Below are 15,278 nucleotides of genomic sequence, written 5' to 3'. Positions count from 1 at the left end.
GAAGGGGCTGACTATTATGATAAGGGCTTCTAGTCCCGGCCCAAGCTTCGGGGCAGGACAGTTACTCCCTAGACAATCGCTAGAGCCGAAAGGCTTGTTCCCTGTAGCAGTTGGTAGGGCCCTGGGTCTGCAGAATGAGGAGTGGGACTGCGTGTATTCCGCTTTACATCCCGAGGAGATCCTGTGGGAGAAGAAAACATAGTTGCGGGGGGAGTTGGAGAATCCTTGAGGATCCAGTCCCCAGGGGCACAGTGACTTGGAGGCTGGCTCTAAGATGTTCGGACCTAGAAATCCAAACCGCTAGGAGAATGGGCTGAGGAAAGCGGGAGGTCAGGTTGGGCAGTGACTGTCAGGGCCGTTGGCCAATAGGCTTCAATAAGATTGTACCACGCGGAGGAGTGCAGGAGGGACCATTTTCCAATTCATTTTTTTTTTTTAGTGGGAGAGGGAGGGGGAGAAAGCGAGGTGGGGGGGGGGAGGGTGGATTGGGACGAGGGGCGCGTGGTTTTCCCATCTCATCCCAGGAGGAGGAGCTGGAGCATCCCGGACAGCCAATCAGAGACAGGCTGAGGGGGGGCCGCTTTGAAGAAGTTTGGGGGAAAAAGTTTGGAAAAGTTTCTATAATAAAGAGGGGGCGTCGGGAGGGTGGAGGCGGCGGCGGCGGAGGGGGCAAGCCCGGGGTGAGGACACAGAAGCCCCCCCTCACCCCTCCCTAGCCCCAAGTAGAGGCCTAGGGGCTCTGGCCAGATCTATGGGGGCTGCAAGCTGCGAGGATGAGGAGCTGGAATTTAAACTGGTGTTCGGGGAGGAGAAAGAGGCCCCCCCGTTGGGGCCGGGGGGACCTGGGCCTGGGGAAGGTTAGTGCGGGGTCGGGAAGGGTTTCGGGGTCCGGGGAGGGTGGGGTGGAGGGGTTGGGGTCTGTGAGTCTAGGAGGCTTGCGAATCTTTGGGGTGGGAGGATAAAAGGTTTGAGGCAGCCTTGAGAGGGATTCCGTGGGGCTTGGGGAGCGTGGAGATGGGGCTGGGGGCATGGGCACCGCTTTTTCCTTTTTAGGTCGCGGCTTGGGTGGGGGGTGGGGGCCGGCTGGGCCGCCGCGCACCGCCTCCCGCGCCGGCTGTCACTGGGATGGGGAACTAGAGGGAAGGAGAAGGGAGGGACTGACAAATGGACGTAACCGGGTTGAGATCTGAGGGACATGGGACACCCCCAGGAGAAGATGAGGTCCTGCCTTGGGCCGCGTCCCATCCCATGCTTCCCACCAGAAAGCCTCTAGGCCGGGGAGACGCGACAAGGCGGGACGCAACAGGACTAGGGTGGAGGGGGAATCTCAGGTCCCGCCGGAGCTCCCCCTCCGAGCTTCGCGGAGGCCCCCCCTCGTCTGGCCGCAATGAGAGGCAGATGGCTGGGAAGAGCCGGGGGCGGCGGCCGCTGCTCTCACGGAATCCGAGGCCCCCCTCGAGCCCCCTCCCAGTCCCGGCACGCAACCACCTTCTCTCCTCCTCCGGATTTGGGGGAAGGGGGAGAGGGGAGACCCCGCCCCTCTCCACCCACCCCCCAGTCACCACAGCCCTGGTGCCCCCTCCCCCTTCTTCCCTGGGCCCCCGGGGCCAGGCCACGGTTACGATGGTAACAGAGGAGCCTGCCAGCGAAGTTTGGGGGTTTGGGAACCGCTGCTAATTGGGTTCATGTGTGTGTCGCCCCCGGCCCCGCCCAGCACCGCCCAAAACCCTCCTCTGCTCTTAACAAGCATCACCCCAACCAAACCCCTCTTAGTCACGCCCCTGGAGCCTAAGTCCCGCCCTCTTCCTCATGGCCCCACCCTCTTGAAGCCCACCTTAGAGTTGAAGGTATCTTGTTCTTTGGTACCCCGCCGGGGGTCGAGGAAATAGACTGGCTAACAGGGTGGCTTCCAGAGCTTCTGGAACACCTGTAACTAGAGGGCATGTCTCCTTTGTTGTCATGTCCGGGATGCTGCAGAAACCCCACCATGTCGAGGAGCCTGCTGGGTAGAGAGAACTTGGTTAGTCAGAAGCCTCTGTGGGACAAAGATTCAGTCTCCTGCCCGCCCCCCCCACCCCCATTTTCTCTGTCTTACCTCCTACCCTTCCCTGCCTTCTTTTCTTACCTTCTCTTTCACAGAGTTGGACACAGAAGACTCCCCCTCTTGCTGCAGTCTGACCCTGGGTGAACCTCCTCCCTATGGTGCCTCTCCTATTGGCATCCCTCGGCCCCCACCATCTCGGCCAGGCATGCACTCCCCACCCCCACGGCCAGCACCACCACCTGGTACCTGGGAGAGTCAGCCAGCCCGATTGGTGAGGCTGGGGGGACCTGGTGGGGGACCTGGAGGGGCTGGAGGGGGCAGAATCTTGGAGTGCCCAAGCATTCGAATCACCTCAATCTCCCCCACACCTGAACCTCCACCCTCACTAGAGGATGCCCCAGACAACTGGGGAGATGGCTCTCCCCGTGATTATCCACCGCCTGATGGCTTTGGAGGCTACCGAGAGGCTGGGGGTGCTGGCAGTGGAGGCTCCTTCTTTAGTCCCAGTCCTGGTAGCAGTAGTTTGTCCTCCTGGAGTTTCTTCTCAGATGCCTCTGATGAGGCAGCCCTATATGCTGCCTGTGATGAAGTAGAGTCAGAACTGAATGAGGCAGCTTCAAGATTTGGCCTGGGATCCCCACTGCCATCACCCCGGGCCTCCCCTCGGCCTTGGACCCCTGATGATCCCTGGGGCGTATATGGTCCCAGTCCCGGAGGTCGGGGGCCTGAGGACAGCTGGCTGCTCCTTAGTGCCCCAGGCCCAGCCCCAGCCTCCCCCCGACCAGCCTCCCCTTGTGGCAAAAGGCGTTATTCCAGCTCTGGCACACCATCCTCAGCCTCCCCTGCCCTGTCCCGTCGAGGAAGTCTGGGGGATGAAGGGCCTGAGCCAACTCCCCCACCACCACCACCCCTGGCCCGGGATCCTGGCTCCCCTGGCCCCTTCGACTACGTAGGGGTCCCGCCAGCTGAGAGTATCCCCCAGAAGACCCGGCGGACATCCAGTGAACAGGCAGTGGCATTACCCCGGCCAGAAGAGCCTGCTCCGTGCAATGGGAAATCTGTACCAGGTGGGGAGGAAGCTGTAGCCCCTCCTGGACCTCCTCGAAAAGATGTACCTGGCATGGACTACCTGGCTGTGCCCTCCCCACTGTCCTGGTCCAAGGCCCGCATTGGGGGACATAGCCCCATCTTCAGGTGAGGGTATCAGAGACCCTTCTGTGCAACCCTGGGAAAGGGGAGGCAGCCATCTGCTACCTGCCTCTGCTGAGTGGACTGGCAGGGAAAAGGGGGTAGGGCTGAAGAAGGCCCCTCTCTTCCTGCACCAAGGCTTTCTTTCCCTGCTTCCTCCATGTAGATTAGAACTAATTTGGTAACTAAAATGGATATTTATGAATGAATACAACTTCAGAACAATTCATGCCACTTCATTTTGATTTTTTAAAAATCCTGTTTTCTTCAACCTTTTCACTGATCAGGATCCTTGTTTACTTGTCTGCTTATCCTAAAGGTAGCTAGATGGCACAGTGGCTCCTGGGGTAGGACCTGGAGGCAGGAAGAGCACAACCAAGTTCAAATCCTATCTCAGATACTATTTGTTTTTGAGGGGGGAGGCCATCAAGGTTAAGTGATTTGCCCAAGGTCACACCGCTAGTAAATGTCAAGTATCTGAGGTTGGATTTGAACTCAGGTCTTCCCCTGACTCCAGGGCTGGTGGTCTATTCGCTGCACCACCTAGCTTCCCCCTCCCCCTCCCATACTTGCTAGCTCTATGAACATGGGCAAATCATTTAACCTCAGTTTCCTCATCTGTAAAAACGGGTACAATAATAACACCTACCTCTCAGGGTCATTATAAGGAAAAATCCAATCATATATGTAAAGTGCTTTGCCAACCTTGAAGTGCTATAGAAATGTTAATTATTGTTATTCATCTCTGCTGCTTCTGGTTGAGTTGACGCAGACTGGAAGAAAACAGGTTGGGCTCTCTTCTGGGCATCTTTTGTCAAGATGGACGTTTGGAGAGATTCCTTCTCATGAGCTCTGTGAGAGCGTATCAATTCCCAAGCCTCCGTCCTAGGCAGCTGGGCGACAACATGGACTCTGCTTTTAGAGCTCTCCAAATAGTTAGAAGGGACCTCCTAGAGTGAGAAGAACATTGTACCTGGAGTCAGAGAACTCGGTTTGAATTCCAGCTCTGACACGAGTGGTTGTTCAGCCATTTTTCAGTCCTATCCGACTCTTGGTGACCCCATTTGGGATCTTTTTGGCAAAGATAGTGGAATGGTTTGTCATTCTGTTCTCCGGCTCATTTTACAGATGAGGAAACTGAGGCAGGCAGGGATAAATGACTTGCCCAGGGTCACGCAGTAAGTATGTGTCTGAGACTGGATTTGAACTCTGACACTACTATGCAACTTCTACAGGCTATTTCACTTCTCTGAGACTCAATTTTCTTACCTGTGAAATGGCCATGATAATACACCACCTATCTCATTTGGTACCTGGAAAGTGCTTGGTAAACTTTAAATTACTATATAAACATGAGTTATTGTTATTATCATTATTACTATTTTTATAGGAAAGAGCTTTAGACTGTGGATCAAGAGGCCTGAATTTTTCCATTAACTCACTATATGACCTTGGTCAAGTCACTCAACCCATGTGACTCCTAAATTTTTTCCTTTGCAAAATAAAGTTGTTCCTATTATGTGATCTCTAAGGTCTCTGTCAGCACAAAATTACTAATCCGTACCTTTATCTTCTTTCTATCTCATAATGAAGGACAGAAGGATTAGAGAAAGAATTAGGTTTTCTGTGAGGTGAGGAGCCTAACTTTCCTTCCTAACTCTCTAACCCTCAGTGCTCTAGAACTCTAATTTCGGGGGCCTTGAGGAAGCAGAGAATACACTTGCCCCTGTCATGTTTCTACTTCTTCCAGAGCCCTGAGAGCATCCAGGTGTTCTGTGTTTCTCTGTAGCTATATCTCGCTCTTAACTCTTAGGGAGCTCGGGGGTGGTGGTAGTGGTGGAGGGCTGTTTGGGTCAGGGTCAAGGTTATCCAGCTTTTGAGTCCAGGGAAGAGGGAAATCCATTTTCCTTTTCCCCTCCCCTGCCCCAGGGCCTCAGCACTACCCCCCCTGGACTGGCCCCTGCCCAGCCAGTTTGAACAACTGGAGCTGAGAATTGAAGTGCAACCCAGAGCCCATCATCGTGCCCACTATGAGACAGAGGGCAGCAGAGGGGCTGTCAAAGCCACACCAGGGGGGCACCCTGTGGTCAAGGTAACCAGAGAATTTATTGAAAGAAGGATTCTGTCCCTTCCCTACTCCCAGCCCCTAGGACAGATGGGTTCCAGCTGTGTAGCCCTATAACCATGCCCTTTCCCACGATCCCTGGCAGCTCTGACCTGCCTGGCCAGCAGACTGGAGGAGGGGCTAGGCTGTTTCAAGGAGGAGAATGAGAGTGGGTACTCTTTCTTTCAGATCCTCTGATACTAATCCCTCTCCACCCCTCCCCCCATGCCATTTCCCCTTCATTCTATCCCCTGGGAGCCTTTACGATCCACTCCAGAGAAGGATGGTCAGCTAGATGTCAGCGGTAAGGTTAGTCTGAAGGCAAAGGTCACTGGGAATTAGATTGTCACTACATTGAGTCCAATGTCTCCTTCAATTTTTTCCTGCCATCTCCTCAGCCAAGTCTGGGCCCTTCTCCAAGAGCAACACTCTTACTCCAGGCCATCTTTTCCCAATAGCCCATATTCTATCTCCCCTGAGAAATATATTCCAGTTTTTCTTTTATTCTTCACCCCCACCCCCAATCCCTGGTGGTCTAAAAATCTTGGGGTATATTATAGATATTACTGTGGTAAGCCCTAACTCATGCCCCCTGTTTCCCTCCACTAGCTACTAGGCTACAACGAGAAGCCACTAACTCTGCAGATGTTCATTGGTACAGCAGATGAACGGAACTTGAGGCCCCATGCCTTCTACCAAGTGCATCGAATCACTGGCAAGATGGTGGCCACAGCTAGCTATGAGGCTGTGGTCAGTGGTACTAAGGTGCTAGAGATGACTCTGCTCCCTGAGAACAACATGGCTGCCAAGTGAGTTTTCATTTTCACTCTTTAGTGCCAGCAGGGCCTGGGGACCAGGAGCCTTCACTGCGGCCCAGCACCCAGGACCAGGTCATCCATTTCTCTCACCCCCTTCCTCCAAAAAGGGTTAAGAATCTGTCCCTGAGAGAGTCTGTTCCTAGGAGGTGGGACAGGGATCTTTGTTCTAAGCCATCAAATCACTTAGAGAAGTCTATCTGGGGCTGAGATGGGGGGAGGATTTGGGGGTGGGAGAAGTATCCCCTCTGCTTTTGGGGAGTTAATTTCTGAATAAGTATCTCTAGTTTCCAGCCATTTAGAACAGTCAAGAGAAACCTTTCAGGGATTACAAGGGGAGTATATTTATTAGTCAACAAGCATTTATTAAGCACTTACTAGATGCCAGGAACTGTGCTAAGTGCTAGAGATACAAAGAAAGGCAAGTTCCTGCCCTCAAGGAGTTCACATCTAATTGGGGAGATAATGTGCAAATAACTAGGTTCACATGAGATAGATACTACCAAATAGAGGGTGATCTCAGAAGGCTTTCTCTAGGAGGGTGGGGTGGGAGGGTCTGGGAAAAAGCCTTCTGCAGAAGGTGAGGTTTGAGCTAAGTCTCAAAGAAGGAGAGGGGGAGAACAAGCACTCCAGGCATGGAGGAGAATCCAGGCAAAGGCAACAGTCAGGGTGATGGTGTCATGTGTGAGGAACGAGCAAGAAGGCCCTTGTTGTTGGCTCATAGAGTTTGTGCAGAGGAACAAAGTAGAAGAAGACTGGCAAGATGGGAAGGAGACAGGTTTTGAAGGACTTTAATTACCAAACAGGGGGGTTTACATTTGATCCTAGAGGTGATAGGGAGTCACTGAAATTTATTGAGTGGGTGGGTGGGAGGGGAAACCTGGGCTTTAGGAAAATCGCTTTGGCAGTCAAGTGGTGGATGAATTGGAATGGGGAGGGTCTTGAATGTGTTCCCTTGGAGAAGTTCATCTTGACCCAGGAAGGAAAGAGTAAAGGGGTTCTTAACCTTTTCTCCTGACCCCACACGAACAGCATTGACTGCGCTGGAATCTTGAAACTTCGGAACTCAGACATAGAGCTGCGCAAAGGGGAGACAGACATTGGACGCAAGAATACAAGGGTCCGGCTAGTGTTCCGTGTACACGTGCCACAGGGTGGCGGGAAGGTCGTGTCGGTGCAGGTGGCTTCAGTGCCCATTGAGTGCTGTGAGCGAAGGGAGAGGGCTGTGTCAGGGGACCCCCAGAAGAATATCTAGGTCTTTCTATCCTCCATGTTCTCCTGCTTATGCCCTTCCTATTATCCCACCTACCTATCTGTTCCTCCACTTACCTTTCTGCCTAACTGTTAGCAGAAGCCTCTTTTCCCATGAGTCACCTGCTTGTCTATGGATTCCCCTCCACACAGCTAGGATCTTTTAGTCCCTTTTCCTGGAATCCTCTGTCTGCATGTCCATAGTTCTTCTGGGCTGCTTATGCCTGCTTCTCCCTAGCATGGGGTGAAGGGTAGGATTTCCCCTCTGAGTCCCTAGACGACTCTGTGGCCCAACTCTCGAATCAGGGAGTGGTGAGGGAAGGGGGAGGCTGCTTCACCTTCTCCACATCCTTGCCCAGTCTCTCCATCCTTCTGGTTGCAGCCCAGCGTTCAGCACAAGAACTACCCCAGGTAGAAGCCTATAACCTGAGTGCCTGTTCTGTTCGAGGGGGTGAGGAGCTGGTACTGTCAGGAGCCAATTTTTTGCCTGATTCCAAGGTGGTTTTCATTGAGAGGGGTCCTGGTGAGTACTCATCAGGGTGAATAGAACCCAGGCCAGAGAAACATGGAAGTAAGAGTGAGGTCCAGTGCAACGGGAGAAAGGTTAGGATCAAGGGAAGTGTTGGGATTCTGGAACAAATGACCTGTATGACTCTGGGTAGGTCACCTAACCCTCTGAGTACTCAGTTTCCTTATCTCTAAAATGGATAAAATAAGATAGTTTGTGCAAGAGTATGTGGGAAAACTGAGTAAAGTACAAACATTAGAAAGAATTTATAGTATTTTCTAATTCTCTCACTGGCCTGACTGCCCTTCTCTGAATATACCTCAGTTTGTCAATGCTCTTTCTGGAATGTGACACTCAGTATTCCAGCTGATGTTGAAATAGCTGGAAAGATAGCACCCCTGTCACTCTGGCAGTTTGTTTGAATTTTATACCATTCGTCTATTTGAATCTTACTATCCAATTCTTTATTTCTCTCCCCAAGGACTTACTCACTATAATTAAGGGAGGGCCAGCCTGAGGATGATTGGCTTCCATGGGGTGCGGGTAGATGGGATAAGGTTGGATGAAGGGAGGGAGCCAGAGCCTCCCAACCCCCACCTTCCAAATTTTGAGTATCCTCTCCATTCTGTGCTGCAACTTTCACAGCACAGAACATGCTGTGAAACAGAGAAAGGCTCATATGGTTCCCAAAGATGCAACCTACACAGGGTTTGGTGGTGGGTGGAATGGAAAAGCAGGTCTGGGCTAGGATGACGAGGCACATCTGGAGAAGGGGAGTTGAAGGACCTCTAAGGGCCATGCTTTCCATTCTGGGACTTTGAAGCCCTAAACATATGCTTCCATTTTTTAGTTTCACAAGAACCCTATTCCTACCATAGGTGGAAGACAGGCTCTGCTTAACCTTAAGGTCTAGTTAGAGCCAAATCCAGGGGTGCATGTGGGTAGTCTTGTGGAAAGGAAATGGGCACTCATTTAGATTGAGCCAATTCTCCCTTTTGCATTTGCCCTGTGGTCCAGAAAAAGAGATTCCAGTGCCCCCCGAGTGGTGCTTTTGATATTAGGGAATATCCTGGTTTCCACCAAAAGGCAGAGCAACTGTGGAAGAAGCCACAGCATCACATTAAAGGTTGATGAGTTCTGTGTCTGGTTCTACCACTGACCCTAAATTGTTTTTTTCCTTCTTCTTGTCCTCAGTTTAACCTTCTGCATCATAGTAACAAAATTGAATCTGATTCCTGGGATGCAGTATCATCATTTGAGAAGGCACCTTAGAAATCACTACTCTAGCTCTTTATCTCAGACCTGTGGACCTGATGGGGGTCTGACTGTGGTGGGACATCTTCCTGTCCCCCAAAAATCATACTATGTAGGTGTCCCTTCATTAAAACAAAAATCAAATAGGATCGATAAAGCTTTACAAATAGAATTATAGAGTTAGATACAAAGAGATGACTGGTGCAAATGGACGAGAACTGTTCAGAATCAGAGTGGTGTTAGTCTTTTTTCACTCCAGTCTGGTCAGACTGAAGTTGGACTATTGTGTTGGATCTGGGTGCTACATACCAGGAAGGACATTGTCAAGCGAATGTACAGAGGAGGGTGACCAGAATGGTTGAGGAATCTGAAGCAATGGGATATCTTGCCTGAAGAAGCAACAGCCAGGGAGAGAATAAGATGGCTGCTTTCAAGTATTTCAAAGACTGTCATTAGTTGGACTGGTTATACTTGACCCTAGAGATGAAAAAGACTTAAGAGCAATGTGGGTCAGGTGTACTTTAAAGAGAGGCAGGTTTGGGTCTGGAAGTTACATGTTCTAACTTTATAACTCTCCCAAAGTGGAATAGTTCTAAGATGTAGTAAGTCTGCCGTCACAGGAGGCCTTCAAAGAGAGGCTGGATGATCACTTATCAGGTATGTTGTAGAGTGGTTTCCTGTTCAGATATTGTCGTTCAGTCATTTCAGATGTGTATGACTTTTCATGACCCCATTTGGGGTCTTCTTGGCAAAGGTACTGGAGTGGTTTACCATTTCCTTCTCCAGCTCATTTTACAGATGAGGAAACTGAGGCAAACAGGGTTAAGTCACTTGCCAAAGGGTCACACAGCTAGTAGGTGTCTGAGGCCAGATTTAAAGTCAGGAAGATGAGTCCTCCTGACTCCAGGCCCAGCACTCTGTCCACTGCACCACCTAGCTGCCTATTCACATGTGGATTGGATTAGAAGAGCCCAGAGGTCCTATCCAAAGCTGGGATTCAATGAAAACATGAACGTTTGAGTTGGAGGTAGACTGAGCTAACTTTTGGTTCCTCTGGTCATAAGCAGTCCAAATTTCCCTTCTGCTCTAATAGAGGTAGTCCAGTAACCTTTTTAGGGTTCACTTTTGTATGCCTCTGCCTTTTTCTTCTCTGGGGAGGGGGGGAAGGGCTACTGAGCAAGGCTTGAGCTCTGTGTCCCCTTTTCACAGATGGAAAGCTGCAGTGGGAGGAGGAGGCCACTGTGAACAGGCTGAAAAGCAATGAGGTAATATGGTATCCTTGGGGGACTCCCACTTGCTTGGGGGAGGTGGACAGCCTGGAAATTCCGGCCGGCTCAGGCCCAATAAGCCTTGTGGGCTTCTGAAGTTCTACATTCTTTCCACAAGGGGGCAGCCTGGTAACCCTGGAATTGGATATCTCCCTTTAGAATGAATTCTACTAAATAGTAGATGAAAAAAGGCTAGAGATTAAGTTAGTGTCCTTGGAAAGGATTGTTGGGCTGTTCTCTGCTTCTCATTTCTCCTCTCCTTTCTCCCCCCTCCCAGGTGACATTGACCTTGGCTGTGCCTGAGTATAGCAATAAACGAGTGTCCCGACCTGTCCAGGTCTATTTCTATGTCTCTAATGGTAGGAGGAAAAGAAGTCCCACCCAGAGCTTCAAGTTTCTGCCTGGTATGATGCCAGAAGGGCATGAGATCCTGGTGGGGAGTTGGGGAGGCTCATTGAGCGCTTACTGAGAGAGAAGTGACAATGACCCCTGATTCAAAAAGTGGGCCCTGGGTTGCCTACCTCTTGGCTAGTCATTGCTTCCTCCCCCCACCCCTCACCCCACCCAGAGAAACTACCTCCATCCACCCCGGGGATAAGTGAAGGAGTGGGGAGAGCTCAGGAGAGCTAAAGAGAACCGAGTCGTGTTGGGATCCTCATGGGCAGCAGTGGGGAGAGAGATAAGGAGAGGGGCAGAATGCCACTCACCTAGGACCACTTGCTTTTCATTACCATAAATGTGTCCTTCATTCTTCCCTCTTACCAACCCCAGTGATCTTCAAAGAGGAGCCACTCCCAGATTCATCAATCCGTGGTTTTGCTTCAGCTCCTGGCCCCCCATTTGGTACCGACATGGATTTCTCACCACCCCGACCCCCTTATTCTTCTTATCCCCCTGATGATTCCTCCTATGAACCCCCCTATTTGTCTGAAGGGTTCAACTTTGGGACACCCCCTCTGTACCCCCAGACAGGCCCTCCTTCCTATAGGCCTGGCCTGAGGCTGTTTCCAGAGCCTAGTGGGAGTCCTGGCTGCCCACGTCCTCCTCCCCCTAACAGCTTTCTTCCTAGACCTTTCCCTGCTGACCCCTATGGAGGAGGTGGGACACCCTTCTCCCTGGGGCTGCCTTTCCCACCACCAGCTGCCTACCAACCCCCGATGCCGTCCTCTCCTCAACCAGAGGGGCCCTTCTCACCCCAGGGTGCCCACCCTGCTGCTGAGGGGTATGATGAGGTGGGGTCAGGATATGGCGCAGGGGAAGGAGCCCCAGAACAGGAAAAAGACCGGGGCAGCTATGGCAGTGGCTTCCGAGACAGCGTCCCCGTCCAGGGCATCACGCTGGAAGAAGGTGGGTGGGATACACATCTCTATGTCTGTGTCTTGTAGTTGGGGGAGGCTATAGCCAAACAGAATGGGCTTAGTCTTTTTTGGTGACAGAGATCTGTCTTCTTGGGAACTGATCCTGCTAATATTTGAGGGTGGGCTGGGATAAGGGTGCGATAAGGAGGGAGGTTGTAATGATCTAGGGGTCTCCTCTGTATTCTAATGGCCTTTTTGCCAAATTGGGGCTAGGCAAATTCTGGGTTACCTTCAGTATATGTGTACAAAGAGGTTCCTTTGGTCTCTGAGCATAGCTGCCCTGGAAGAAGTGTGGGGTCACCCTAAACTCAGGGGCACATGTGATGCTCTGTCCACCCTCCCGCACCCATTGCAACCATTCAAAGCTCTGTGGCTACCTTCCCTATGCTGATGCCAGTGGGGTGGGGATGGGGAGAAAGCGACCATGATTTGCTGCTACTTTTGGCTGAGATTCTCCCCTTCCCCCACAAATAGATGCATGAAATCTCTCTCCTTCCTCACACATGATGATGAAGGTCTGAGTTAGCTATCTAGGAGGCATTCAGAGTACCCCTACCCCTGAGTGAGGCAGTGTGCATAGGACCTGAGCCTGTGGACTAAAGGGTGGCGGGAGGGGAGAAGGGGCCCAACATTAGAAGACAGGGCCAGCTTTCTCTGCAGTAGTGGAGATATCATAGGGGACTCAGAGGTGGAAGAGAGATAGCTTTGAGATAACAGGGACTAGGCACAGGGAAGGGAAACCTGTGGCCTTGAGGCCATAGGACTTGGACTTGGACTCAGTCAAAAGGTCTCATTCAAGGGCCTCAAGGCCACAGGTTCCCTATCCCTAGACTAGGACCTAGTTCAATTCTCTGTTGGAGAAACTTAGATGTAGTCGAAGAGGGTGCCTTGAGTTAGGCATAGAATCTAAGAGTCTTAGATTATGACCTGCCTAGCAAGGTCTGAGACCTTTGGAGAGAGAGAGAGGGGACCTGTTCAAACTTCCTTTGGCTCCTCATCTACCTCTCCCTTCCAGTGAGTGAGATCATTGGCCGAGACCTGAGTGGCTTCCCTGTGTCCCCTGGAGAAGAGCCTCCTGCCTGATTTGTTGCTGTGGTGGTGTGCTCCACCTGCCCCCAAGCTCCCTCTGCCCGGACAGTGGCTCCTGCCCTCCCCTCCCTCACTCCCTCACTGCCCTTCCTCCTTCTTCCCCTTCCTTCCCCCCTATAGTTTTGGGGTAGAGTCCTCCTCTGGTGCTGCTTCATTCTACCTTTGGGTTCCTGGCCCCAACCTCTAGCCCATGGTCTCACCCCACCAAAGTGGTGCTACATAGGAAGCCCTGGGAGCAGTGAGGACAGGACTTGGTGTGGGAAGAGGGACTAGACTGGGGTGGGAGGTTGGAACATGTTGAGGGGAAAAGTTAGTGGGAGGAGGCTAGGGAAGATACAGGGAGTTTCTGGGGGGTGGTCTCCTTGACTAACGAGTGAGATGACTCTGGGCCTGGTAGAGGGGCCCCCTGGGGCTCTGGTTAACAAGGGTAAGGGGTGTATATAGATCATATGTACAGGATGTGGTATATTGGATGGCAGGGGAGATTCTGTATTAATAATAAACTGCTCATTGGTTAGCATAATTGACTCAGTTATTTGGAGGAGGGGATTGGGACAGGCTATTCTCTAGCCCTGCTTTGAGGAAGGCAGTGGGATTGGAGGAGAGAGAGGAAGATTGGGTGGGTCTCCAACTGCTGGCACTAAATCCAAGAGTTTCCTGGAGGAAGTGAGCTGGTGGGGGAAGGACCTGGAGACCTGCTTTGTTGAGGCTCATAGGGTTTGGGAGTGGGGGGGCGGGGTGTTGGTTGAAGGAATGTTACTCTTTAAGGCTCTGGCCAGGATAGAGCTATTTTGCCGGAACTACTGTGCTACTACCAGATAGAAGGTTCTTGAGAGAGATGAAAATTCAAGCTTTAGCTTTAGCATCTGGTTCCCACTTGAGGCAGAGGCCTTGATTCTGAATGTGTAGTTCATCTAGGCAAGGGGCATTTCAGCACTTGACGGTGGCCTTCAGACCAGTCCCTTCCCAGCTCAGAGATTGTCTTCAAACTCAACCTCATTGTTCTATAGAGGAGGAAACAAGAGTGACAAAATAACTTGTCCTTGGTCAAACAGTCAGTGGTGGATCTGGGACTAGAACCAAGCTCCGGGAGCTTTCATAACTCAGTCCAATTCATGGAACATTTGAAGCTGCCCTTCCTCTATAATGCTACTTTTAGCCTGTAGTCAGTGGGATCTGCATTCTTAGAACTGATTTCCTTGGAGTGTAGGTGTATTTGCAGTAATATTCTTAGCCCCTCATCCTAGTCCCTGGTGAACACACACACACTCACATACTCACACACACTCACACACACACACACTCACATACTCACACACACTCACACACACACACTCACATACTCACACACACTCACACACACACTCACATACTCACACACACACACTCACATAGTCACATACTCACATACACACACACTCACACACACACACTCACATAGTCACATACTCACATACTCACACACACTTACACACACACACACACTCACATAGTCACATACATACTCACACACACTCACACACACACACACACACACCAGGTTGGCAAGATTAGGGGAGTAGATTACAGCTACCTTATCCAGCTCGACACTTGGGAGGATGCTCTGGCAAGCTTAACTAACCCCAGAATTTCACTATCAACAGCACTGGCACCTCTTGTAGGTTAAATAAGAGCACCTAGGGACCTTAGTCAGTTTCCACATCCTTTAAAAGTGGTAAGCCCCAATTGCCATTTTGAATATACTTAGATGTAGTAGCCGTGTAGTTTTAGTCTGCCAGGGTTGGTCTGGGGAAAAGTGGGGACCCCTACAAGTAATATCACAAGGCTATATAATATTCTCAGGTGGAGGATAGGATCCGGGGTTGTAAAAAAACAGCATTAGTGGTTTACCTTTATCGATCTAATTAAATGACTAATGACACTGCCAAGCTTGAGGGATACAACAACAGAAGTAGAATCCTTGTCCTTCTCGAGCTTACATTCTTACTGGTGAAACATCTCCGGGTAGCAATCGACTCTGGCCCTGTTTTCCCAGAGGAGCCAGCTAGGTTGCTTCCTTAGGGTTCTAGGGCTAGTTACCTAGTGAAGTGTTGGGGGGGGGTGTTTCTTCTCTAAAGCTATTGGCTCAAATCCCCATTCCAACCCTCTCTGTCATTAGTGATTAATGCTCCAGTATTTAACCAATTAACATCAGTTAGCTTTTATAAAGAGATACTTACTTCAAAGATAAAAAAGCAAGAACTGAAGTTAGAAACCTTTCCCTTCCAGCACTGTCCCCTTTGTCATCCCTGTCCCTGGGGATAGTGGGCTTATACTTCACACAGTTTCTACGTAGCATTTACCCTATCAAATTCATTTCCAAATGGCGGCATGCTTGATGGATGGCTGAGTATGGATCT

General features: G+C 51.0%; 1 protein-coding gene across 2 annotated transcripts; it reads left to right on the top strand.

Annotated features, from left to right (window-relative positions):
* Window positions 1-718: 718 nt before the first annotated feature.
* NFATC4 (nuclear factor of activated T cells 4) lies at window positions 719-13,145 on the top strand. Of its 2 annotated transcripts, none has more exons than XM_036735676.1 (10): window positions 719-857; window positions 2,140-3,238; window positions 5,162-5,324; window positions 5,946-6,145; window positions 7,184-7,356; window positions 7,785-7,925; window positions 10,374-10,429; window positions 10,710-10,836; window positions 11,204-11,461; window positions 12,806-13,145. In XM_036735676.1, the coding sequence occupies exons 1-10, from the start codon at window positions 752-754 to the stop codon at window positions 12,871-12,873; spliced, it is 2,391 nt and encodes a 796-aa protein (XP_036591571.1). In that variant the 5' UTR covers window positions 719-751; the 3' UTR covers window positions 12,874-13,145. The 2 variants fall into 2 exon arrangements, with proteins under 2 accessions (XP_036591571.1, XP_036591570.1); XM_036735675.1 differs by having other exon boundaries at window positions 11,204-11,779.
* Window positions 13,146-15,278: the final 2,133 nt, after the last annotated feature.

Source organism: Trichosurus vulpecula, chromosome 8 (assembly GCF_011100635.1).
Source record: "Trichosurus vulpecula isolate mTriVul1 chromosome 8, mTriVul1.pri, whole genome shotgun sequence".
In the NCBI taxonomy this organism is placed as follows: domain Eukaryota; kingdom Metazoa; phylum Chordata; class Mammalia; order Diprotodontia; family Phalangeridae; genus Trichosurus; species Trichosurus vulpecula.
Note: the sequence above shows the minus strand (reverse complement) of the source record. Positions and strands in the feature narration are given on the sequence as shown.